We start from the raw sequence: 26,953 nt of genomic DNA, 5'->3' as shown, positions 1-26,953 counted from the left end.
ATTAACAACAAATCATCGTGGAAAATACTTTTAAATAAAAAGCTTTGTTATAATTTTTAATGCTTCGTTATATTTTTGTTACATTTTGCTCCCAATGTTTATTTTCTTATTTCATCAGTCCTTTTTTTCTTTTTACACCAATTGCGAATATATCATCTCATATGATTTTTCAATGATATTCGCTCTCAATTAAAAGCAAAAGCAGACTGAAAACCGTGAAATATGGATCTGCATCCATGAATGCAGCACAACCTTTGCAAAGAATGATGTGAAGATGTTCCAAAAGAGATAGAAAGAGAATGAGACATTTATGATTATTTTTTCGCCATTGAACTCCCTTGTGTTTATTACCAAGTTTCAGTTATCCTCCCGAACTACATTTAAGCAGTACACAAGTACACTAAAATTGGTTCACATTTGAGACAGTACAATACATTTTGATCTTTCAGTCTCACCGGTAACTGGGCAGGGAACAGTCTTGTCTATGTCAAACTGTCGTAGTTCTATCTCTATCTACAATCCCTTGAAATCCCTTCAACGTTGGAAGTGTCCAACGAAGTTATCTATAACTACCACTGCAAACCTTCTACTGTGCCTACTGTAGTTTGTGAAACAATACTGACCTATTCCTCCGTATTTCAAAGTGTACAAGAAGTCCTTTGTATCTGATTTTTCCATTAGCTGATAAGCACTTCAGAAATGTTGCTGAACCTTTTCCTCTTCCAATTAAATGTATATTGTATGTCAAATGAAACACTATGTTGTCCCTTATATAAATATATTCTTTTGTGCCTTTCCTGTATGTCTCTGTCTCTTTCTATGTCGTAACGAATGCCTACTCTTGTATTGTAAAATGTGTGTTGTTGTATATCTGTGCAAATAAATCTGTTGTCTGTGCGTGGTAGCTTCAAACGATAAACCATAAGCTCGTATCTCAATAGTAGAGACGTAAAGACAGTTTCAAAATAGAAATAAACAGAAAGAAATGAAGATAATGATATCTTCACAATGTTAATAGAAAAATTCTTCAGGCTACGACATTTAAAATATGCTCCATGATAATTTACTTATCAATACATTGCTCACTACTGTTGGGCACAACTAATGTTAATTTACTGTCCTGAAGTGATAGCACCTTGGTGCTAGGAATAGAACCGAGTTCATCGGCAGTGCCGTCATCAAAAACGATACCAACTACACTAGGCCGACATTTGACCACTATGAAAACAATGATCTATTGCACAGTTCTATCAGCAACCAACATCCTAGATTTTTGCTGTCTAAAATATCCAGCTTGGCAATCTGAAGCCTTGCTTGTACACTATCCTAACTAACCAAATTTAAACGTACATCTATGGGAATGTCGCAATAGAATTATTACCCTGCTTTTGAGTTTTATTTTTATAATGGCATGCCATCTTTTGTTTACAAAGCTTTGCAACTAGGATAATAAAGCAATTAGAATCTTCCATTTATTATGAGTTTCTTATGTATTGTTGTATAATTTCTAATCTATATAGTCGGACTTAGCGAAATCGTAAAATGCATAAATTCAATAGAACTAAACCTAGCATAGACGTTTTGTTAATAACAGCCAATTATTTTGCGCCTTTGTATATGAAACGAGGGCTATAATGCAATAACATTAGCATCGTTTGTGATGGTTTTGTTGTATTAGGTACTCACAAAACTGTAACCTGCTTCTATACATAACTAGCCTGATTTTTTACAATAGTTAATACTTTGGCATTGATAACCCGACAAACCTACAAATAATTAGATTGAAAAATACTTTAAAACAATTTTTTTATAAAGATAGATTTTACAATCGACGAAGGTATGTAGAACACCCCCAACTTGGGTAAAGAGAAATGTTATACATACTTAATAAGTGTTGCTTCAATAGCCATCCCCTATTTCATTTTTGCTCTATTCTACCGTCGGTTGTAAAAACAATCGTTATTAAAGAAAAATTATTTAAATAAATCTTCAATCTTCAGACGTTTTGTTGACAATTAACTCAATCCATAAAAATGATTCAACTATGAATTGATTAACAATTCGATTCGCAATTGTGCCAAGCGAAATAAAAGTATAATTTTGTCGTCGAACAATTTATAGGACAAAACATTGCGTCATAACTATTGCTCTTAAGAATTTGAACAATCTAAATTTTGAATCATCAATTTTTTTTTTATGTTCTGCAATTTTTTATTGCACTACTTTAAATTAAAGCGAAGCCAATATGTAACAAATTTGCCACTAACTGTGGTATCCTAATCCAAACAAAAACTTTTTGGAAGTTTGGAAGCGTCCAATACAAACGCGCACATTTCATTTGCTTCTTGTTCTTTATATTGGATTATGCTTTGCTTTTCCGCCCGAAGCAGTTTTTGGCCCACTTTCAAGCCAAACCTGAATGGCGAGTTACAAGGCATCTTTCAGGGAAATTTTAAACTAGAATCACGACCTATCGACAATATCTCCCTGTAAACTAGTTTCGGATTAGTTAGACAGCTAATTTAATCTATTTTTGATTAGAACTTGCTATTTTTCTTTCTGTCTCTCTCTCTCTCTGTTTTTCTATTGATTGTTATGATTGATTATTTCTATTATTTTTATACATTACATGTATTAAGTGAGATAGCTTTATTTTAGTTTCTTAAGCTCGTGACGTTATAAACTTTCGAACATGTTTCAATTATCATTACCATTATTTCTTTTAAACATAGATTTTTTCTACATACATAATTAATGCACTTACACGTCAGCTTTTTAGTATGCGTAGGAGGATCGAGTTTGGAGATGTGCGGTTCATGTTAAAAGATCACTTCAAAGACAGCGATCAAAGTGAGGGAATGTGGATTTATATGGCATTTATCAGTGTCTAATTTATATGTAAAATTTAAATTTTGCCATCGTTTTCTGAACGACTTCATAACAATCAAAGTATATGTATTAAAAGCAATAGAAGTAAACTAACTCTTACTTCAAAACAGTTTATACAATGCTTTGTAGGAATAGCCACATATCTGAAAAGGAGAAAGATTGTTGCTGCAATGACGTATCGTAGCATTCTAAGTAACAAACTAACTTTTGTTTTATACTGTAAACTGTATGAGGCTGAGAAATTTAGATATGAGGCCAAAATACATGGGGTCATTTAATGGCAAGACTCTCTCGGTTGGTACCCAAGTGTTTTTGCAATTAAACTACCGCCGCACCCTTATATTAGATAGTCTCATATCTAATTTTGTCCCACCCGTTTAAACCATGCACGCACACATACACTCCCCCGCCGACGGTAATCATTTTTGTATGATTGCCCTTTGCTTTTACCGCCGAAAAGATAGACGGTTATCAACTGTAGTGTGGTAGACTTAAAATGGTTCTAATAACGAAAGCTAAGGGATTGATCATAGCATTGCAATAGTTTCTTAGGCAACCCCCTGCCACCTTTGATGAATAGCAATGATGTCGCTGCAACATTCAAAAATTTCTTTTGCTGAAATTATGTTTCCCTGAATTTCTGTATATCGATTGTTAACAAAATAAACACGATTTTTCGGAAATATCTATTGTGAAAATCGTAAGTCATTAACGATTTTATCATCAAAGAATAGACAAATCTTAGGAAGTTGATTCATGATGAGAGTTACAGTATCCTCAAACACATATTTGTTTGTTTATTTGTATAAAAATATCAACAGGCCTACTGGCCCTACTGATATACTTAGAATCTAGAATCTACGTGCTAGTGCCAGGAAACGAGTTTTCAGTACCTCGCGGCTGACGTTTAAGTCGAAGCTATGTGTAAATCGATTGAAATGGCGTTGCAGACCGATGATTGTGCTAAATGTGCTATAGTTGGTTCGCCGATGCGGTACACGCAGAAATGGACCGTTGCGTAGAACACGACTTTGGGCGAATATGTTGAGGTTCGCGAGTAGACATGGGCAATCCACTCTCGAGGTCAGCATGTCGGCGACTGCCATTGCTCTGATCAAGTCGCGACGAGTGTTCAACGGGTCAAGATCGATGAGTCTGCAGCGTTGTTCATAGCAGGGCAGCTGAAAGGGGTCGTTCCAGGGCAATCTTCGAAGTGCAAAACGTATGAATCGGCGCTGCACTGACTCGATTCGGTCAACTCAATTTTGGTAGTACGGACTCCACACAGGAGCGCAGTACTCAAGGTTGGACCGGACAAGAGCACAGAGCATATATTTGACAGCTATTAAAAGTTCCTAAATGGTGCACAAGCTAGTTATCTTCAGGGTATGAGAAATTAACGCAAGCTGCCATCTTGATACAATAGAGCGCCAAGAGATGATCTGGGCAGAATGAACATAATTACTTTTTGGCAAATGTGTTCATCGTAAAGTAAATGAACTTCATGAACTCAAGCCTAAAAGGGTAGGGCAAACTACAGCATATTTGTGATTCATATTCTTTAAGGAACGCTTATAGCACTTATAGTTTTATTATATTTTATTCTTTAGAACACTGTTAATTAGTACTCGAAGAACGTTTTGTGCAATTGTTTTTTCAAAATATTTACCGCTTACAGGGTATAAGGTTTTGCAAGGTGACGTCACAAATGAACCGGAATGAACGCAATTCACCCATTTGACATCTACTCGTGGTTTGTTTACTACTTGTTAGGCGAACGCGATATGCATAAATTGGAGTCAAACGTTTTAAAAGCGTATTATCCAGCAGTGTCGCCCTCCAAACTACTCGGAATGGCAGTTTTTGTGCTTTTCTGACTTGCCGTTAAGGCCGTTGCTTAAGGCTTCAGTTTCAACATGTTAACCCATGTTCCAAGTCCATGTAAACAAACCACTGATAGACGTCAAAGAAGTGAGGTTATGCTCGCCCATGCAAAACCTTATTTTGTTTGTAAGCGTGCGTGCAGGGGCTTGCGATGGGTGCCATGTTTTTGTTGCCAACATCCTCAGCACATCTCGACAAGGTTGGCAGCAAATTTACCTGTCAGACGGGCGCTATTTCCTGCATTTCTTGCAAATAGCGCCCTTCGTTAAGTCGACTGTCAAACACCGTTCGTTAAGATAAGGATAGCACCCCGCTGCGTGCGTGTGATGTGGTAACTGGAAATACCTAGAGTATGAGAGATACGCAGAAGCAGCCATCTTGGGAGCCAATCGAGCAGCGAGTGATTCGAATCAAAAGTCAAAAGGGAGCCAATCGAGCACACATACTATTTGCTTAATGTTTGATTAACAAGTATTGAAATAGTTATGAAATCTACTTAAGCTATTGTCACGCATTTTGAATATTATACTCAGACACAGTGTGTGTAAAGCTTTTCAATGCACTTCACATCGATTAAGATGAAAGATATATCGCTCTATTGTGCAAAATTGATGTAAACAAAATAGAAGCGGATCATGTTGAAAAGTTTTCAATGAAAACATTTAAGTCATACTGCCGCAGCATTTTGCTCTACAGCAAGTGCTGGCAGTTTTCGTACACTAATGCCAAATCGTGGACTTTCCGCGTATCTCTTACTCTAAGTATTTCTAGTAGTAACCTAACTATATTCCACCGTCCGACAGTGAAAATTAAAAAAAAAACTTCGAGTGGTAACTTCCTTCTGCAAGTTGCTTAGTTTCGGGATATAGGATGCTAACTCTATTCCCAATATTCCCATCGGTAAGCCGCACCCGGAATTAACATTAGAATCATTTTACACTAGAATTCCTTTAACGTTTTTGCATATATGCAATGAATATATATTATATATTATTATGCTTTCATTACAATCATATTGTCATAAACTAGCAATTCTATTCGGGGTAATCCCAATTTTAACAAAAAAGGTAAAGAAATTATTTTACTCATTTTGAATTTAAAGTAAATCGTAATGAGCGCGTAATTACTATCACAATTACACTACGCGCTTGCATTCAATGAGGTATAAAGAAGAAGCGGATGAAGAACACATTTGATAGTATTGGTAACGAAAAATCAGTAATGGATGTTAAGCTACAAAAACAAACCGCGGGATGTTTTTGCAGTTTAACGTCACGCTTGATCGTGATTGGTTGATTCTTGATTCCACCTCCACCACGATGAAATTTCTTTGGCACTAGCTCCACTTAACCGCCATTGTCACTCCTGTATATACCTCATTGGCTTGCATTCCCTTAAGAAAAAACATAAAAACGTATACTTAGCGCTCAAATGTATTTGTATCCATGCCATTTTTCTTACTGCAGAGCTGCACAGCAACATTATCCACTCACTACAGACTAATTGGGCCACTATTATGCTTAAAAACAATGAATTTTCAACTATTTCACTAGAGAAATAAATACAACGACAAGCTACTTTCCGGGGCAGGGTTGCCAATGCCAATCCACTGAATATTATTTGTAAGCGTTTTTCTAAGAAGACGTTTTGTGATGATCATTACATTCATGATGTAATGATGCAGATGATCATTCATTGGCACTCGGCAGTTCCAATAAATTCTAGATAGAATTAACAAAAGGGCAAATGTCGCAAATGTAAACAAAACGGGTGAGAGTTATGTTTTGCTGGCCCAGCATAGAAAAATCAATTCTCACGAAGGGGTCGGTCGCTCGGCATAGCCGTTTTTATGTTAGGCGACTTCAAACGAGCCGATGCTGTACCGAAAGTGCCGAACTGCATGATTTGTTAAATTCGTTATAATCTGATAGTTCTGGCAATCGTGCGAGATGATTTTGACAACTGGTAGTGCTCCCATTTCATATGTAAAATTGAACCGGAGGTGTGCCACTTGATATTTCTGGAGTGCCGCGGCACAATGTGCTATACATGTCCTACTTATTGAACCTTACATTTTAGCATCACGTTGAACTGGTTGAATCCTAAATGAAGTTTTTTACATTTCAATTTGGCATCTACATTTTCATATTGCCGTTCAGTTCAGCCTTTCGCGAGGTACGACACAGGCCTAACAAGTCAGTCATCGCATGTTCGAATTTCGACTGGGGAAGACGGTTAGAATCAACAGGATTGTAATACTAGCACCGCAATTGTCCTATTCACTAAGAGTTGACTGCGAAGTCTGTCGAATAAAAGCAGAAAGTCAGGATCCGAAAACGGAACGTAATATCAAGATTCTGCTTTATTTTGATCGGATATTGCAGCAGTTTTATAGTGTATTTTTTGTCAGCATCTGAAACTATGAGTCACAATCTTTGCTCGTCAAGTATTGAAATAAAAGATATGCCAATTAATAGCAAGAATTCCATACCCGAGTACTTCACAGTTTTAATTAGAAAACTAGTATCCTAGTGTAGTAACAACATATCTACTAGTGTATGCTCTAACTAGAACTGCTCAAAACGTAACCAGAGTTGCAACATTCCTCCAATTTCTATCAACGCACGTCTCCAAACTCACCCGTACCGAACAAGTAGTTCTACCTCTTTGAGTTGTGTTGTGTTCTGTTTCTTGATACGATTTTCCAATGTTACTTTTTCGATTTTTAAGCCCTGTTTTTTGTTTGTGTAGTAAGCAATTCGTTTCTTAATACAAGTGGGCTTGGTGGGCTTATTTAAGAATAGACTAACGCAACTACTGCGTTTTCTAGGGGATGCAGGGGATGGGAGGGATGATCGGTCAAGGAATAGGGATCGGTGGTAATGTTGGCGGAATGAGTAGTATGCAGCAACAGCCACTGCAACAACAGCAACAACAGCAGCAGATGCGACAGCAGCAACCGTCAATGATGCAGCAACAACAAATGCAGCAAAACCAGCAAGCCCAACAACAACCCACGACCTCAGCGTCATCCGGTGGTGTCTTCTCTACAGCTACCAATCTGCTATCTGGGGCCGCCGGAGCCGCTACCGGTGGTCTATTTGGCAAAAAACCAGCCGCACAGACCCAGCAGCAACCCGGCCAAATGAACCAACAGCCCCAACAACAGTCATCCGGTCCATTTAGTAGTTTAGGAATGAACATTGGTTTGGGCGGCAGCCAACAGCAGCAACAACAGCAACCCGGGCAACCTGGACAGCCAGGTCAGCCCGGCCAACCTGGTCAACCTGGTCAGCCTGGGCAACCCGGTCAACCAGGGGGACCCAACATCATGGGCAAGATTCAAGAAATGGCAGCACCAGGCGGTGATATCCTGTCCAAAGGTAAAGAGCTGATATTTATGAAATTTGGACTTGGTGGTAAATAACCCCAGGCATTTAGTTTACAACATTACAAATATAATTACGACTATTATCACTGGAACTGTAATGAAGCTAGACTATACTGTACAATATTATTGCTATGAATTACTCTCAACATTCTGAATCCTACGACAAACACAATACGGGATGGAAAGGTAGCATAAATGAGTCGGAAAATGAAGGAACAAGTAAAATAGGCTAGTCTGTAAAAAGTAAAAAAAAAATCGTTGTCAATAGCTTTGGTTTATACAAAATGGGAAGATTGAAACATGTAAATACGACAAAAGCTAGTTTTTTTTAGGTTTAATGAAGTTTAATAATTATAGCTATAGTGACTAGACAAAAGAAAACAAAGACATGATCACGCACACGTATTTTCCGCAAAGTTTCGACAAAGTATTGTTTACCCCATACGATTTTCCTCGACTTAACAATTGTTTGTTCTACTTCGAAAACAATGGAAACAGTTCTTCAAAGATGTAGATAAAACTTTACAAAGGCGTTTAAACATTGTTAATACGTTTCGTTGCATTTCAAATTTTGGTTCCGGAAACGATTTAAGATGAGAGAAAAGTTAAAATTATACAATGTTGTAGTTATTACCGGGCATAAAAGACAAGTTCTAACATTAAGATGAGTGATCAAAAAAAAAAACAAAGTGAATGACAAGGTGATATTTACATTTAAAGCAAATCATTACCCATATCATTCCATAAAATAATGCTATAAATATATCATATATATTTAAAGAGATGAACAAATCAACATTCATGCTTCAAAGTGCTGTTCAAACATTAGAAATCACCAAAAATGCATCTTTACAATTGTGTATCCATAATCCATCACCACATGCTAGCAAATATGAAAGTAACAAAACGTAATTGAACCGAAGCGAAGCGTCTTTAGCACAACATGATATATTAATTATTATTAATCAAGTATAAGTATTTCAATAATAATGAAACAAAAATCTTGAGATCAATCTTTATCGTTATCTTATCATTGACTCCTAACTTATAATGTGAATTGCAGAGTAAGCAAATATCAACCTATTACACTGTTATTATTTGTTACTACCTTTGTTTGTTTATTCAGAGACTCGCTAAAACGTTGTATTTAAAGTCACCTATCACAAATCTAAAGGAAAATATGTAGCTATTGCAACAATTAGTGTATTATACAAAAGAAAGCATAAAACAAAATAATAAATTACTTCAAAGCTCCAGCTACTGATTTGAAGTTTCTCTTGAGCATAGGATTCGAAGGCAAATCGAATAGCCGAAAACAAAAACAAAATCCTAGATCGGCTTGTAAATAACAGTGCTAGGTCGGTAAGTATGAAACAAATCTTAGCGAAACGAACGATTGTTGCCGGTTGTTAGCTGAACGAAACACGGCCGAACGTTGACAAAGAACAGAAAAACTTTAATTCCAGGTGAAATGTTAAAAAAAAATAAAGACGACCACAAATGTTTACCCACCATTATTAAATTGAGAATATTTATAGTTATTAACCAAACTTTAAAAATAAACAAAACGAAAGAAAAAACAACAAAAAATAACCAATTTTGTGACGAGTCATGATGACGCGCTAATGGAAAAAGGAATGTAACATAAAAGCAAACAAGAAAAAAAAACAAAAAAACTAAACTCGCTAACAAACTTTAACATATGACCACTCTCACTCCAAGCAAGCCGGGAATCAATAAGTTACATCAGACGAATATTGCGACGATGTTGTGTAGGAAACCAACACACCATAACACTCGTATTGTACGGTACACTGGAGTACGTTTACCAGAGGTGGCTTCAATTTCTCGATGTAATATGTATGTTCAAGTTCATTATATAAATAACCTACTTAAATTAATCTATTTGGCTATTCAATTAAAAGGAGATGTACGCCAAAATGAATGTTTAGTGTTTTCGTTTTTACATTCCGATTAATTCGTGTTGAATAAATTAGTAAAGACAGTATTTTCTTCCTTTACTCGAAACCACTTTTTCATTTTAATTAAACAAAACCGCATAAAAAACGGATAAGAATTGTCGGACGGACGTCGTCCAAGACAAGCCAACCATTTGCTTGCGTCTGCCCGACGTTGTACGACAAATTCTTACGGGTTTGTTGCTCAATACGGTTTGGAACATAGATATTTTATCGCCAAATTGGAGCAATCTCTGAAATAGTTACTCACACACAGACGCGTGTCTCCTTCCACACATACACAGATACACACAAACAATACATGTACGTACTATCAACACGTGCACCGTTTTGCTAAGATGAGGTGAGGTAATGTCGAAATAATTCCAGCTTCTGTATTTTTGGATATGAAAAAATTAGCGGCCTTCTTACTTTCTTTTCAAAACGTCAAAAAGTTTGTTCTGCTATTTTTGTAGATCAAGCCTATGGTACACCCAGGAAAAATGCGGTCTGCGGTTGTTATCAAAAGCTATAGTTTCAAAAAAAATTAAACAGTGAAGGACTTCTTAGTAATTATTTCATCTAACCTTGGACAGAACATGAATCGAATGGCGTTGCAAGGCCAGAAACGTAAGTAGTTTTCATGTATTTTATATTGAAGTTATTTTCTTTTGATTTTGAATTACTTTTTCTCTAACTGACTCTGTGTTAATTCGCATTGAACGCCGGTGATGGCTAACTGTGGCTTGCCCAATTTAACGCGCGCGCTCCGGAATGGCAGCCAGCTCAAACTATTTTGATCGCTTTCACTTAATTAATCTTACTCCTTCGGCGAGAAATTGCACACCTATTACGTTTCATTATAACATCAATTACAGAAGTATAACAAGATTCTTGCATCGCTCTCCTTGTTTTTCTAGGGCCCGACGACTGTAGCTTGGCATGAGGTCTGGTCAAAATTTTACAGCACACATACAAACTTGTACTTACTCCTCTCATATACATGCGCTACAAAACGTGCATGCTTTACTTGAACAATGCAGCCATACAGAAACAAAACCAAATTGTTAGGGTTTTACTTAAAAAAAACATTGGCGGAACTAGCTAAAGAGGTTAGCCTCACTTTGCATTGTGAAAATTTAAGCATCTTTAGTAAAAAGAGATCAATTCTTTAAACTTAAAAATTATAGTTCGCTATCCGAATAATTCGCTAAATATGCTTAATGAAAACCCCAGCGTAATTTCTATTAGTATCGCTTCAATAAAATTACATCCACCAATTGGTATTTAATTTCAATACGTTGACGAAATATAACGTTCGAAGAATGCCGGGCGCTACAGCCCCCCAAATCAATGCTAGTTCCGCCAATGCCGAACAACAGGTATGACTCGAACAACTACGTTACTCATCATACAACAAAAGGTGTATTTGGAATTTCTGACGACATATTTTTACCTCTGCGAGTTAGGGTTATTGATTCACACCAAAAGTTTTATCATATGTTGCTGCAGTATTACGTCCATCACAAATGATATTACCGAGTATGGTCATCGTTTTTTAATTAATTTAATACCACGACCACCCTTTGAGTTATCCTTTCGAAACATTATGTTGTTTTTTATGAATGACTAAAGATTGGTCATTTAGAAAGGATGCACTTTCGAATGCGTGTATTGTTGTTTACAACCATTGTTTCTTAAAATGAAATAAAAGTAATAACACAGAACAGAATACAGAAATGGAAGGTATTCTACACATACTAGATAACCTCGCAGTAGTGAGACTTTCTACGAAAACATCCACACACGAAAGTATATAGAAGCAAAAGAGAGTAAGTGTTCTGCACATATTGCAGTTATTTCCCAGATAACACAAGATCGTAATAGAAAGTTCACATTAAGTCGTATGCATGTCCATTTTACATTGGAATTGCATAATGATTAGAGTATGTCAAGGCGAAGTGTACAATAAGTTGGTTTGCGGTCGTGCGTGTCGTCATATACAACTTATTGCTGTGAATTGTAAAGCAGTATAAATGACTGTAACATTTAGATATATCTTAATCGTATATTAAGGATTATTAAGTTGCGCGTTCCAAAAATTGTTGTATAGAATGTAAGATAGAATTATCAAAATTTTTGCACGTATATTGCCTCCACTTTGGTACTTATATGTTCTTATGTGGTGTGAAATATAACTTTTTCGTACGGATATGAATTCGTATCTCTCAGTGGCAACCGAAATATACAAACCAAATTGTTTACTGGGTTCTCTCTATGCGAAAAAGCTTTCAAAAGAAAAATAAAATTGAATGAGACTCTGTTACCACTTTTGGTCGTCGCAAGGTTTGAACTTCAACTTCTGTTCTAAGGTAATAACATTATATTTCATAAAAAACTGACAAAAAATTGTGTCAGCACCCTTCATTTTTAGCTTCCGCCTCATTATCGCCCAATACTCGTTTATTGGACGAAACTGGCGCCAATTTATTAGACTCGGGACACATTCTAGCATTACGGAACACAATTAGCAGCCATTTTTACTGTGTAAATCGGTTCTTGTTTCACCAAAATTTTGATAAATAGCTAACAAAATTGGTTACTAAAGGGGACTTCACTTTGCAATTGTAACCTAAAGGGTGTCCCACATCAAATTGCACCACGGAAGAAACGATGTAGAAAATTGCCCATTGGGTATTTTCTCTTTAGAAAATTTAAGTAGAAGTAGTTTAGAGTGCATTGTTCACGCTCTATTTTTATAGCGGCGAGTTTTTCGAAAATTGTAAAAAATGGCTTCACCCGAAAAGCACCGTTTATTTTGCGCAAGCACCTGGAAAATCTTCAACATTAATGATGAGACTTACGTCAAGGCGGACTTCTAAATCACCCTATTGAGATAAACGCCACTTTTTTGAAAATTTCCACTGCACAATACTAAACTACATGTTTATTGTTCTGTCTATATTGCACTGATGCGGATATAGTTGCCACTCGCCGAGATCTGTGCACATAAAAAGTGAGGGTGTTTCAAAATTTCCAATAATGTCAAATGTAAATGGTAGATAAGTATCTAGTTATCAATTTCAAGGTTCTTGCGAACCACGAAAGTGCATTAATTTTTTCCACTCTTATTACAACACAAAACCTGTTTTCTACCGGTCGCAACTAACTGGAGTCCAGGCCCAGTTTTACTTGCCTTCGTTTTTTTCCTTCCCAATAGACAGAAAGATTTCATGCTGTTTGAGTGGGGTATTTATATCGCAGTGTATCTCCACGGGAAGGAAGCAGGTGAGCAGTCCTTGCAGGTAGAAAAATCATTGTTGTTAAGGTTAACGTTGCTGATTTTATTGCTCGAATGTTCCAGCATTCTGTTGAAGTGGCCCGCTGAGAAGCGCTGCTTGTTTTGCGTCAGACCTTTTGAAATCCTTACTAGCATGGGATTTCACCCATAATTGTCCGTTTCTAAAATGCCCCTGGATACCATGATTTTTTTAACTTTCCTTCCTACAATTTTCGCCACGGATGTCAGCTACATTGGTGTGAATACAAATATTTTTCATTTTGGCGTACAACCCAAATCACATTAAAGTGAAGCAAAATATAATCATTAGACGTGCTGAGTAAGCTTTTTTTATCAACAGCCACAAACCAAACGACACAAGCATGAAACTGTGCTAGGGTAACAACATTGAACGATCTTTCTCTGCATATTTACAGCATTCCATCGCGATTGAATCAATGTATTCAGCAAAAAACTCAAGCAGCACAATTTTAGCACTTTTAGTTGCATAAACTTATTTATGACAAGAATTAGTCATATATCAGTTAACATAACTACTTTGTAACAACTGTGTTAGCAGGGAATACCTAATGTAGACTGACCAGACATCTTGAATCTCGCGCGACATTCTCGAATTTCCATTGCCTGTGCCAGATGAGTGTCCCATGAAGTGTCCCGCTCTGATTGATTAATTATTGATCGTTCCAGTTGAATGTTTAAACCTTTAGAGAAAAGCTACATATGACAGATTTTTTCTGGAAATTTCGAACGGTTTACCCAGTCAGCCAGTGGGTCAGTTTTGTCCCTTTTTTCATAGAATACTGAACTAAAAAACTCTTTAGTTATCACATGATGACATATTTCTAAATATCATTTGTTGTGGTACGTAATACTACGTTTCTAATCACCGGTAACGAGTAGCACTAATTTCCATCCATGAACCAGACGCAAAAGATAACGTAAAAAATGACAACCGCTATAGAACAATCTCTCTTTCAATAATTCAAACGATACGTAGAACTGAAATTTGGGAACCAATATAACACAACTAAATGGTATTAATTTTACGTAAACCACGCAAGTGGTTGCGATTTTTTTTATTTCCCAGCCAAATTAGCGCAAAGATGAGCAGAATGCGATTATAAAACTATAAAGTTAGTAAGATATTGTAACTGATTACAGAATAAAATTTTCTAGACCGACAACGAGATTAGAGCAAGTTGTAAGAATCAAGCAAAAATGGTTCTAATTTTTCATTTCAATTCGGTCAAATTTGTCGTTCAACATGTCATTATCTAGTTCTCCAGAATAGAGAAAGCAGTCAAATATTTACTTCACCTCAACTTTTTACTGACTTTTCAGCTAACTACTTCTAAAGAACACAGAAAAAAAACACACTCAACTTACAACATGAACAAATCTATCAAACACGCAATATTTGTTAACAAAACAAAATCAACTCATAGTAACTAGACGCCAAAAGATTGGTAAACAATGTGAATATGCGGGCAAGGTGATAGAAAAGGGTTCGATCAGTACTGTAAAACACTTTAAAATTAGTAGTATTCGTTGTTATATTGAAGAAAAGAAGAGAAATAAATAAATTGAAATAAAAAATTAAGTTCGGTGCCTTCTGAATGTTTGACGCGTGGAATTAACCTTTTAGTGCTACTACCTTCGTGTCGTGCTTTTGTATTTTAACAAACACTTGTTTCGTTTGGACAGCAAGAGAAAGCAAGCCTCCATTTTTATTTTTGGAGCGCGTTTCTTATAGAATTGAATACAATTTCATCTTATTCATGTACTCTTCCTACCAACTAAACGTTCTTGTGCCAGCAGTTCCATTTTGAATACATAAATTACCTTACGCTGTATATGACTGTCTTTTATTCCCATGTGCACATCAACGTAACACTTCCTTCATCTTTAGTTGGAACTACATAGCTCAAATTCATTCAGCTCTTGGTAACGAATCGGCACAAAACATCCACAGATAATTCCGCTTGTCTTATTCTTGTTTTGTTTCCTTTGCCATTTTGCAAAAAAAAAGTTTACATAAAAACTATTGGAAGAAAACAGCAAAATCAGCCGCTGCTACGAAACAAGCACGACAAGATAGCTGCAGCTAGCGAATCATTGGAAGTGAAAAGAAAATCTGGATGAATTACAATAAGCTGAAATAGAGCAACGCAAAACAATGTTAAAAAATAGCTGATGTGGAGAAGCGTAGTGCTTTGTACATTTATTGAGATAACAAACAGTAGATATACCACTAAGAAAATATGAGTAAACTAAAAATAAAACACTATTCCAAAAACAAATGCGCTTCTCATGCTTTTTGTAAATAGTCACGACGAAGACTTCTTCATTTTCTATAGCCATGTAAACAAGGTAGCTATTATCGAAGGTAAAGCAACACAACAAAAATAAAAGAAAGCTAAAAGCTATGACTATCTTTATACACAAGAACCAAGAAAGAGCCGTGTTTTACAAACTGTTTGCATTTTGAATTCCGCAATAATGCCACGAAATGCTTTTCTCTCCAAAACTTAACCGTCGGATAAAACCTTGAACCAGTAAGTACAGAACGAAACTTCACTTTCGGCTTAACTTTACTCATCGCTTGGTATGCTCGTCTCTCTTGTATCTAACGGTGTAAATTATGTCCAGAACAAAACGGTTTACGCTATCTCATCAGTATATACCAAGTCTAAAACACGGAGAACAAAAACAATAATTAATTATAATGATCAAATCAATAGGAAGAAGAAGAATCGCACGAGATGACAGCCAAATTCAAATTTTCAACTCTCAATAATTAGTTTAGAAGCGGAAAGAAACTAAGAAAAATTCTAGTGTAGCAAACAAACACGATACACATTCAAACAATCTCTATGATGAAGGTGGAATGATTATTATAGATTATTGCATAAACGTACTTCATTTATGTATAAAACTGACAAAACCGGAAAATAGCGTGACAAGCAGTGTTTTGACAAGTAGCTGTCGAAGAGAGATTCTAATAAAGCGAAATGTGCGAAAATTCGAGAAAAAAAGCATCATGGTCGATCTTTTTCTAATTTCAGCTTTACAAATTATGAAGCAAACACATATCATACCTGCAACGGATTTTTTTTTCTTCCAATTGCTAACGCAATTGAAACCACATTGACCTAAATTCTTTCCATGAACACTCAATGGACACTTGTCTCGAATGAAATTTCTACAACAATGTACACGCCATTAGGTTGAAACCTCAACACTGCTTGAAGTTATTCACATACAATAGGTACAGAGATTTTTGTTTGAACTTATTATCCCCAAACGTCAGTAGCTTTTCGACTATCGAAAAACAAAAACAGTAGCGTTACTTCGAGTGCACGACAACAACAACAAGAACAACGCATGGCTTGAAAGGTACAAACAAGTTCAACGGCTATACTAAAACAGAAAACATTGCAGCGTGATATAGCTACATCAGACCACACACAAAAAAGCCACACAATGTAAAGAACTCAACCATACCAACAGGAAAGTAAACCAACAAGAAACAACAATAAAACAGGCGGAAACTAACAGAAGAAATACATCTTTGTAACGATACTGTTCAAGAGAACATTACAAGCAGAAAAATCAATAAAACCGTAAATGTAATGAAAACCCAACAATTATCACATCGGATTCTTTCGGTTTTGCAATACTACCCAAATTACATATCACATCAAAGTTTGCTTCAGGTGACTATCAGTTTCCACGAGCGGGGTTCGAAATCGTTGAAAGTTACGACAGAAAAAATATCAGTTTGATTCTAAGCACGATTGAATTGGTTTTATTGTACGAAACTTTTACTTAATTTATTAAATTACTGACATTCAAAATAATAAGTCTAACCCAAGTAACATTTTATTACACTCTAATGATGGCATTTAAGACCAAAATTAATCATGAAGACCGCCATAAGAGTGCAAGAAAACTTACATTGCTGCTTGGGTCAACTACTAATAAACTAAATTATCTTAAATAATTTAATTGGTCGAATGGCTGGCAATTTTCAATTGAATATGACTTTTTCGAGCCCTGATCACTACACTCCAAGGCACACTCAAACCACTAGCACGATGATGGCGTTATACTCTTGATCCATGCATGATTTTCAAACACACTAAAGTTTTTAACGGAGTTGTTTTTCCATAAATTTTTATTCAAAAATCAATAGGTACCTTGAACGAAGTCTTGACGTGTAGACTTCACACTGAAATAAGCTTACTTAAATATTGTAGCAGTTCATTAAACCATCGTAGCACGTTATGATCTTCGAAAAACGCGTCTTCACATAAAAAATTACATTCGGTAATAAAATTCTATGAAAGGACTGATAACGAACAGGACAATTATCAGTATAACATAGCATCCGTGCAGACACTGGTTCAGCTTCTGGTAAGTTATATTTTATATTGTTTTGCAGCCATGGATACTTTTCAATGAACTACAAATTGCTTCAATATCTGTAAATTACTAGCACCTGAAAAAAACAATCGGCCAGAAGATCTTCTACGAATTGATATCATAGAAGTCATATTGATGAAACGTAAAAACTGATTATAAACAAAAAATGTACAATTCTCATAAATTGTTCTCCCGATCTTCCATCTTTAAAGCAAGTCTTCAATCATCTTCAAGTAACCGCATAGCCAAAGCTATGTCCAAAACTAAATCCAAGTTCAAACATAAGTCTTAATTCCACGTCTAAACCTAAGCTAAAACCAAAGCATATGCCAAAGCTTAAACCCAAGCGCAAGACCAAGTCCAAGTCCAAGTCCAACTCGTGGTTATATGCCTGCGTCACTCTCCGCTTTCCGATTGTACTGCGCCAAAAACAGATTCATCGTATTACAGCAATGCATTTTGTGGTTCTGATAAAATCTCGAATTTTTTCTGAATATAATTTCATGCGCTACACAGTTGAAAATGCGACTGAATCAGCATGTTTTTTATGCTTTGAACGCATTTCTTTAACACTGTTGACTGTCCTCCTGCTTCTTCGAAGTCGCCGTTTGACAATTGTCCAAAACTTTTCAATGGGCTGAAACTATGAACAGTTTGGAAGCTGCAAGTTTCGTGAAAATATTCCACCACATTGCGGAGTAGTACAGAACGGAACTGGATCGACGTAAAAAATCTTGCACAAACACTTGGGAAATCCAGAGTGCTCGATACAAGTTGACTAAAGAGCTAAAAATGCCTAGATCAACAGTGTTCCGAAGGGTTATACGGAGAACCCAGGTGTAACGGGTGGCAACTAAAATTTTGGATTTTTTTCGCGGCCCTTATGCTCAACAACAAACGAACTCAGGGAGAAATAAGAGTACGTATGTGTTAGCTCTCTCCCTCCTCTTTTTATTTTGTTTATGCTTGCCCTGTTTTGCTAAAAATGGTGTCGAAACAGGAAGCATTTCGGGAGCGCGTTGTACACTTCTACGAACTGCAACAGAAATCTCGGCAAAAAGTATACGGTACAACATTTAAAAAGCAAATATGTTGCGGCTTCGACTGTTTACCATATCTTAAGATGCCCAACAACTATTCGCAAGCAAGGTAGTGGAAGACCAGCCAAAATTATGGACGCAGAAGGACATCGTTCTCTTTCTCGTTTCTTCAACAACAAGCACTCTGGTTTGGCTATCAATTAAGATGCACAAGACGAATGTTTGGAGAAAATTTTGATCCCGTTTCTACAAAAACATCATGCAGATGGACAATACGTGTTTTGGCCGGATAGAGCATCATCGCATTACGCCATAAAACACAATCGTTCCTGAATACCCATTCGATCCCATTTTTACCCAAAAACCACGACCCGAAAAATCTGTCTCAATGCGCCCAATCGAAGATTTCTTCGGGATTTTGAGCTTCTTGGTGTATAAAAATAACTGAAGAGCCACGAATTGCAAACAGTTGATTGGTAGAATCAAGAGATGCATTTGCAAAGTTGACATGACGGCCGTACAACGCTCCTGGTTCGCCGTCAAGCGAAAGCTTCGCCGAACAGCCGATTGCGAACCGTTTTCAAATGTACACTAATTTTTTTTCAACAATGGATAATGTATCTTTAATTTCGATACATCAGATCTTCTTCATGTATCTTTGTCTTTTTTTGACAGCTTGAGAAAAAAAATCCAAAATTTTAGTTGTCACCCTGTTGCGCCTGGGCACCCTAGCTCCCATAAATCAACTTTGGCCGATAAGGTCGATGCGCCGCGGCGTGCCGCTTGACGAGAAGCGTTGGCAGACAGTGTGTCAAACTGACAGATTATGAAACGGCTTGTCATGACAGGGGAGAACACAGAACGAAAACAATCTCTACAGTGGCTTGCCAGTCGTGAAATTCTTTAACCTACATAAAATTAGTTGAAATTGCATTAAAAACTAGTAAAAATCTTCTTAAATCTACAATTTATTAAAGTTAACTACCCTTATTTGCTATACCTGAACGAGTAAGTACTTGAATCAATAAGCTAAACTAAAACCTAAGATAAAACTAAACATGCAATGAACAGTTACAGTTATAACCTACATCTTACGGATAAATACATGCGGTTTACTCGATAGCGACACTGAAAAATTGTAAGTTAGACCTAAATTTTGTAAATGCTAAATAATGAAATCAAATTATGTTTATAGCTTAAAGCTGCTTGTATCAAAATACATACGTTGCTAAGGAAAGTCAGTGGTCGTTTTTCTTTGTTCCATAACCGCCGGAACAAAATCTTTAAGAATTTTTCACTATGGAAAAGCAAGGTCAGTCGGATATGCATACACCCGAACGCAATAAGGCCAACAACTGCGTCAACTGTGACCGTCCCGATGAGGTGGATGACATGGTCCAATGCGACGAGTGTAAAGTTTGGTGGCATATGTCCTGCGCTGGAGTGACAAAGTCTGTTGCGGATCGGCATTGGAGCTGCCGTAACTGCATGCCTCTAAGCGTTTCGTCCCGCACTACCACTTCCAGCGTTAGAGCAGCTCGCCACCGAATGAAGCTCCAGCAGCTGGAGGAGAAGCAGGCTTTGGAGACACGCCACCTTGCCGAAAAGCATAAACTGGAAGAGGAGATGACTGATTTGGATGAGGTAGCTAGTAACCGAAGCAGGATTAGTGCTCGGTCGAGCCTCAGAAGGGTACAGCAGTGGCAAGATGAATGCGCTGAGCAGACAGAAGGCGCGCCAAATCTCCAATCGGAAGAGCAAGTAGCAGCCTCGCCGGTTCCACAGAACACCTCACGCGTCCCGGAGAGCACTAAGGATGATAAGTTACCGAGTCCAATCGTTCCCGACATCAACAAACAACCGTTAAATTCGACGGTCAAACCGAAACACGTCAGTGGGGATCAGCAGCAGGCAGTCGGCGCGTTCCCTTCGGCGGTTCCGGAGTCTACACTGATCGAGAGGCAACAGCAGCAGCAAACCGGCGCGTTTTCTACGACAGTTCCAGCAGTTAGAAAGGTATCTGATCCGACTAGTAATGATGATACCCAAAATCCCCCCGTAGTACAGCATGGTAAACAACCAGTATATCAAAACGAAATTCACAGTTTGCCACCAAATTATAATAACTCCTTCCATCAAATGATGAAGCAATTTGGGCACTTGATGCCATCAGCCACGGTTTCTTCTTTCAATTCATACTCGCATCCTCCCGAAACTGTTCCGCCGCTCGGAACGAATACGACTCTTCCGTATAATATTAACCCGACTTTGCCGGCAGGTAATATCCCCTTGCCACCGGGATTTCCGCCCGTTGAACAATTCACTCCTTCCCCGTCACAGTTAGCTGCACGGCAAGTAATGCCTCGCGATTTGCCTATGTTTTCGGGCAATCCCGCAGATTGGCCGATATTCATAAGCAGCTTTATGAACACAACGCTGGCTTGCGGTTACAATTGTGCCGAGAATCTCGCGCGACTTCAACGCTGTCTTAAAGGACCCGCGTACCAGTCTGTTGAAAGCAGGTTACTGCTTCCCGATTCGGTTCCCCAAGTGATTGATACCCTTCGTTTACTATATGGTAGGCCGGAATTGCTAGTCAGTGCTCTATTAGACAAAGTGCGTAGTGTTCCGGTTCCGAAAGCGGAGAAGTTGGAGACGATCATTGACTTCGGCATGGCGGTACGCAGTTTATGTGACCATCTTGAAGCGGCTGGACAGCAGGATCACCTTTCGAATCCGACTCTGTTGATGGAACTGGTAGAGAAACTTCCCACACACACCAAAATGCAGTGGGCAGATTATTTACAACAACACCCGGTGGTCAATCTGAAAACTTTCGGGGAATTTATGCTAGGAGTCATCACTGCAATTAGCAGAGTTACTATGTACACTGCGGGGAGCAGCGGTCCCGCCAAGCAGAAGCAAAAGGGATCAGTGAACACCCACATCGATGAGACGGAGCAGATGCGCGTACCAGCTCGCGAAAATGAGCGTTGGTGTGCTTGTTGCAAGAAGACGGGACATCGAGTCACGGAGTGTGCCACTTTCAGATCGTATTCTGTTGACAACCGGTGGAAGTTCGTACAGAACAATGGGCTCTGCCGTAGTTGTTTGAATGCACACGGTAGGAGAAGTTGCAGAAACGCCACGCAGTGTGTGATTGAAGAGTGTAAATACCGTCACCACCCATTACTCCATTCGAATCGTTCAAGTAGGGACCCGGACCCAGCACAGGATCCCTCGAATGCGGAAAACCACACCCACCGACTGTGCGATCAGTCACTTCTATTTCGGATAATTCCGGTCACTATCTTTGGACCTCGAGCCACCATCGAGACCTTTGCGTTCCTGGACGATGGGTCATCCCTATCGCTGGTCGAACATGAGCTGGTTGAGCAACTTGGCATTGACGGATGGACGAAGCCTTTGTGTCTGAAGTGGACAGGAAATGTAACCAGAGTGGAGTCGGAGTCGAAGCAAGTTCGGATCACAATTAGAGGTGCGACTAGTCAGAAGAAGTTCACCCTGAATGATGTTCGTACCGTAAAAGAGCTCACCCTGCCGGAACAGTGCCTTCGATACGATGAACTAGCCAATCGGTTCCGTCATCTCAAGGGTTTGCCAATCGTTGGCTACGAGAGAGCCGTACCTCGTCTGCTGATAGGCGTGAATAATTTAAGTCTCACGGTGCCGCTACAGGTGAAAGAAGGCAAGAAGAACGAGCCCGTTGCCGTAAAAACCAGATTGGGATGGTGTGTGTTTGGTGGCAGCGACAGAGGAACTACACACACGCTCCACTACCATGCGTGTGAATGTGTCAGTGACCAGGACTTAAACAGTTTAATAAGGGATTATTTCGCGTTAGATGATGTGGGAGCGAAGCCATTGCCGCAGCTAGAGTCCGAAGAAGACAAGCGGGCCAGAAGAATCATGGAAAAAACTACCTTCCGGGTTGGAGATAGATTCGAAACAGGATTACTGTGGAGATATGACCATGTTGAGTTTCCAGATAGCTACTGTATGGCAGTCAAGCGCTTCGAATGTCTGGAGCGCAGGATGGTTCGTGATCCCGAATTAGCGGCAAATCTGAGAAAGCAAATAGCCGAGTATCAAGTGAAAGGTTACGCACACCGTGCGACGGAAAGTGAACTGTCCCGAGGAGACCCAAAGCGTGTTTGGTATCTGCCGCTAGGAGTGGTAACGAACCCGCGAAAACCAGGAAAAGTTCGATTGATCTGGGACGCGGCAGCTAAAGTGGATGGAATATCCCTGAATTCCATGCTGCTTAAGGGTCCAGATCAACTTACGTCACTGCCAGCTGTGCTATCTCGTTTTCGCCAGTACAGAGTGGGAGTTTCCGCAGACATCAAAGAAATGTTCCATCAGATATCGATTCGGGAACAGGACCGTCATTCGCAACGTTTTCTGTGGCGGAACAACCCAAAGGAAACCCTGGAAACGTTCTTAATGGACGTTGCCACCTTTGGTTCTTCAAGTTCACCAGCGTCGGCACAGTTCGTGAAAAATAAAAATGCCGAGGAGTTCGCGAACCAGTTTCCACGAGCTGTCGAAGCAATCGTGAGAAACCATTATGTCGACGACTTTCTCGACAGCTTCGAAGACGACAAGCAAGCAGCGCGCGTATCTAACGAAACTAGATTCATTCACCAGCAGGGAGGCTTCCAACTCCGAAACTGGTTATCAAACAGTGCAGATGTGTTGAGAGAGATGGAGGAGGAAGATCCGCAAGATAGCAAGAGCCTTTGCCTGAACCCTACCGAAGGGAGTGATCGAGTATTGGGGATGCTGTGGCTGACGGTGAGCGATGAGCTACAATTCGCCATGAAAATGAAAGACGAGATTCAGCAAGTGATTGATAGCGCAGGACGCCCAACCAAAAGACAACTACTGAAATGCCTGATGGGAATTTTCGACCCACTAGGTCTTCTGAGTGTTTTCCTAGTCCACGGCAAAATACTTCTTCAGGACGTTTGGCGAGCTGGACTGCAGTGGGATGAGAAAGTACCAGACGATATATTCGACAGATGGACCAAGTGGACGGAGCTCTTTCCGAAGGTCAGGGACCTGCGGATTCCTCGTTGTTACTTCGCCGGAGCGAACGCGCAAATCTACAAATTTCTTGAGCTCCACGTCTTCGTCGATGCGAGTGAAGTCGCGTTCTCCGCTGTCGCTTATTTCAGGGTGGTCAAACCTAGCGGTGAAGCAGAATGTTCGTTAGTAGCGGCTAAAACGAAAGTTGCGCCATTAAAACCGCTGTCGATCCCTCGCTTGGAGCTCCAAGCAGCGGTCTTAGGAACCCGCTTAATGTCATCGGTCGTAGAGAGCCACACCGTCGAAGTAAAGCAATGCGTTCTATGGAGTGATTCCGCAACAGTTCTAGCATGGCTACGTGCCGATCATCGCCAGTACAAGCAGTACGTGGCTTGTCGTATTGGGGAAATGCTATCCACAACGGATGTTGCACAGTGGCGATGGGTTCCTAGTAAGTTGAATCCGGCGGATGCGGCTACGAAGTGGGGAAAATGTCCGTGTCCGGCAGCGACCGACGTCTGGTTTACAGGACCTGAATATCTCTCGCAACCCGAAGAGTACTGGCCAAAGCAAAGAACATCTTTAATACCGCCAGAAGAAGAGCTACGGTCGTGCTATGTGGTCCAAGAACATCTTATTCCGGGCAGGGTTATGGAATTCAATCGCTTCTCTAAGTGGCGACGTCTTTCAAGAGCTGTAGCGTACGTACACCGTTTTATTGACAACCTAAAACGCCGACTTCGGGGGGAAGAGCCGGAAATTCTACACCTAACACAGGAAGAGTTGAAGAAAGCGAAGAACAGTCTGATGCGGATGGTACAGTGGGAAGTATATCCCGAAGAAATGATCGCGTTGTCAACGGAACGAACCGAACTGGCAAAGTCTAGCAGTCTTTTCAAGAAGTCGCCTGCTGTGGATGAATTCGGAGTGCTGCGGATTGATGGCAGAATAGGAGCTGCCCCGCATACTCAATTCGACACAAGGTATCCGGTGATTCTCCCGAGAAAACATCTGGTTACCGAACTGATCGTGGACGACTACCACCGTGCGCTTCGTCATGCTAACTCGGAAACAGTGGTGAATGAAATTCGCCAACATTTCCACATTCCTCGGCTGCGGACAGTGGTGAAGCAGGTTGCAACCGCGTGTCGTTGGTGCAAATTGATAAAAGCGACACCGAAGGTTCCGCGAATGGCCCCACTCCCACCAGCGCGATTAGCATCGTTCGTTCGGCCGTTCACTTACACTGGTATTGATTTATTTGGACCACTAGTGGTGAAAGTGGGAAGAAGCGCTGCGAAGCGTTGGATCTGCCTTTTTACCTGTTTAACTACTCGCGCAGTCCACGTTGAGGTGGCATACTCTCTCTCTACGCCCTCGAGTGTGAAGTGTATTACGCGTTTTGTTAGCCGACGCGGGTCACCTGCGGAGATATACTCGGACAACGGCACAAATTTCGTCGGGGCCGCGAGGTTGCTTAGGGAACAGGTCGAAGCTATACACGATGAATTGGCGGTAACGTTCACTAATACTGATACTAAATGGATTTTCATACCACCGGCAGCACCCCACATGGGCGGAGCGTGGGAGAGAATGGTACGGTCGATAAAAACTGCCATGGAAACTGCGTACTACAATAATAGCAAGCTGGATGATGAAGGGTTGGCAACCCTGGTCGTTGAGGCTGAAGCAATCGTCAACAAGCGGCCACTTACCTACTTGCCTTTAGATGCTGCTGAGACAGAAGCTCTGACTCCGAACCACTTCCTGTTAGGGAGTTCCAATGGCGTGCTCCAACCCGCGACAGCATTCACTGACCCTGCGTTGGCGCTCAAAAGCTCCTGGCACCAAATTCAACACCAGCTTGACATCTTCTGGAAGCGATGGATCCGGGAATATCTGCCGATGCTGACAAAGCGGACAAAATGGTTCGGTGAAGTGAAACCTCTTGCGAATGGAGATCTGGTTCTCATAGTAGACGATTCCCTGAGAAACGGTTGGTTGCGTGGACGAGTCCTGGAAGCTGTGGCTGGGAAGGACGGGAGAATCCGGCAAGCAGTTGTTCAGACTACAAGAGGGATACTGCGTAGACCTGTATCAAAACTGGCTGTGTTGGAGGTACAGGCTGATGGTAAAACTGGCTCTGATGACCAGTGTTACGGGGGGGAGAATGTTGCGCCTGGGCACCCTAGCTCCCATAAATCAACTTTGGCCGATAAGGTCGATGCGCCGCGGCGTGCCGCTTGACGAGAAGCGTTGGCAGACAGTGTGTCAAACTGACAGATTATGAAACGGCTTGTCATGACAGGGGAGAACACAGAACGAAAACAATCTCTACAGTGGCTTGCCAGTCGTGAAATTCTTTAACCTACATAAAATTAGTTGAAATTGCATTAAAAACTAGTAAAAATCTTCTTAAATCTACAATTTATTAAAGTTAACTACCCTTATTTGCTATACCTGAACGAGTAAGTACTTGAATCAATAAGCTAAACTAAAACCTAAGATAAAACTAAACATGCAATGAACAGTTACAGTTATAACCTACATCTTACGGATAAATACATGCGGTTTACTCGATAGCGACACTGAAAAATTGTAAGTTAGACCTAAATTTTGTAAATGCTAAATAATGAAATCAAATTATGTTTATAGCTTAAAGCTGCTTGTATCAAAATACATACGTTGCTAAGGAAAGTCAGTGGTCGTTTTTCTTTGTTCCATAACCGCCGGAACACACCCGTTAAAAAGCCGACAAAGAACTTTTAAGAAAGCCGGAACTTGAGACCAAGAGCTGAGGAGGAGGATATGGAGGTGCTTTAAGTCCAATTCTGGCATCTCCATTCGAGGTATGGCTAGAGGCTAGAGGAAAACTGAGCCTTTCATCACTTCCTCAATAATGGTATCAAATGCTTACCTACAGGAAAGAATGCTTGAAGAAACGGATTTTGCCAAAAATTCGTAAACATAAAGGTAACGTTACATTTTATTTTACTGTAACGTGGTATACAGC

The 26,953-nt window shown here is 39.6% G+C and overlaps 2 protein-coding genes across 2 annotated transcripts in view; both read left to right on the top strand.

The window, feature by feature from the left end:
• Positions 1-17,062, top strand: part of LOC128743662 (uncharacterized) — a 137,961-nt gene extending 120,899 nt beyond the window's left edge. The window contains exon 20 of the mRNA XM_053840281.1: positions 7,604-17,062. Coding sequence (XP_053696256.1) covers positions 7,604-8,200 — 597 coding nt within the window. The 3' untranslated portion in view covers positions 8,201-17,062. The remainder of the gene's footprint in view (positions 1-7,603) is intronic.
• A 3,125-nt stretch (positions 17,063-20,187) lies between these two features.
• Positions 20,188-25,852, top strand: LOC128739879 (uncharacterized). Its single transcript, XM_053835381.1, has 2 exons — positions 20,188-25,635; positions 25,715-25,852. Exons 1-2 carry the CDS (start codon positions 20,188-20,190, stop codon positions 25,850-25,852), a joined length of 5,586 nt encoding a protein of 1,861 aa, XP_053691356.1.
• The last annotated feature ends 1,101 nt before the right edge of the window (positions 25,853-26,953 follow it).

Source organism: Sabethes cyaneus, chromosome 3 (assembly GCF_943734655.1).
Source record: "Sabethes cyaneus chromosome 3, idSabCyanKW18_F2, whole genome shotgun sequence".
NCBI classification, from domain to species: Eukaryota; Metazoa; Arthropoda; class Insecta; order Diptera; family Culicidae; genus Sabethes; species Sabethes cyaneus.
Note: the sequence above shows the minus strand (reverse complement) of the source record. Positions and strands in the feature narration are given on the sequence as shown.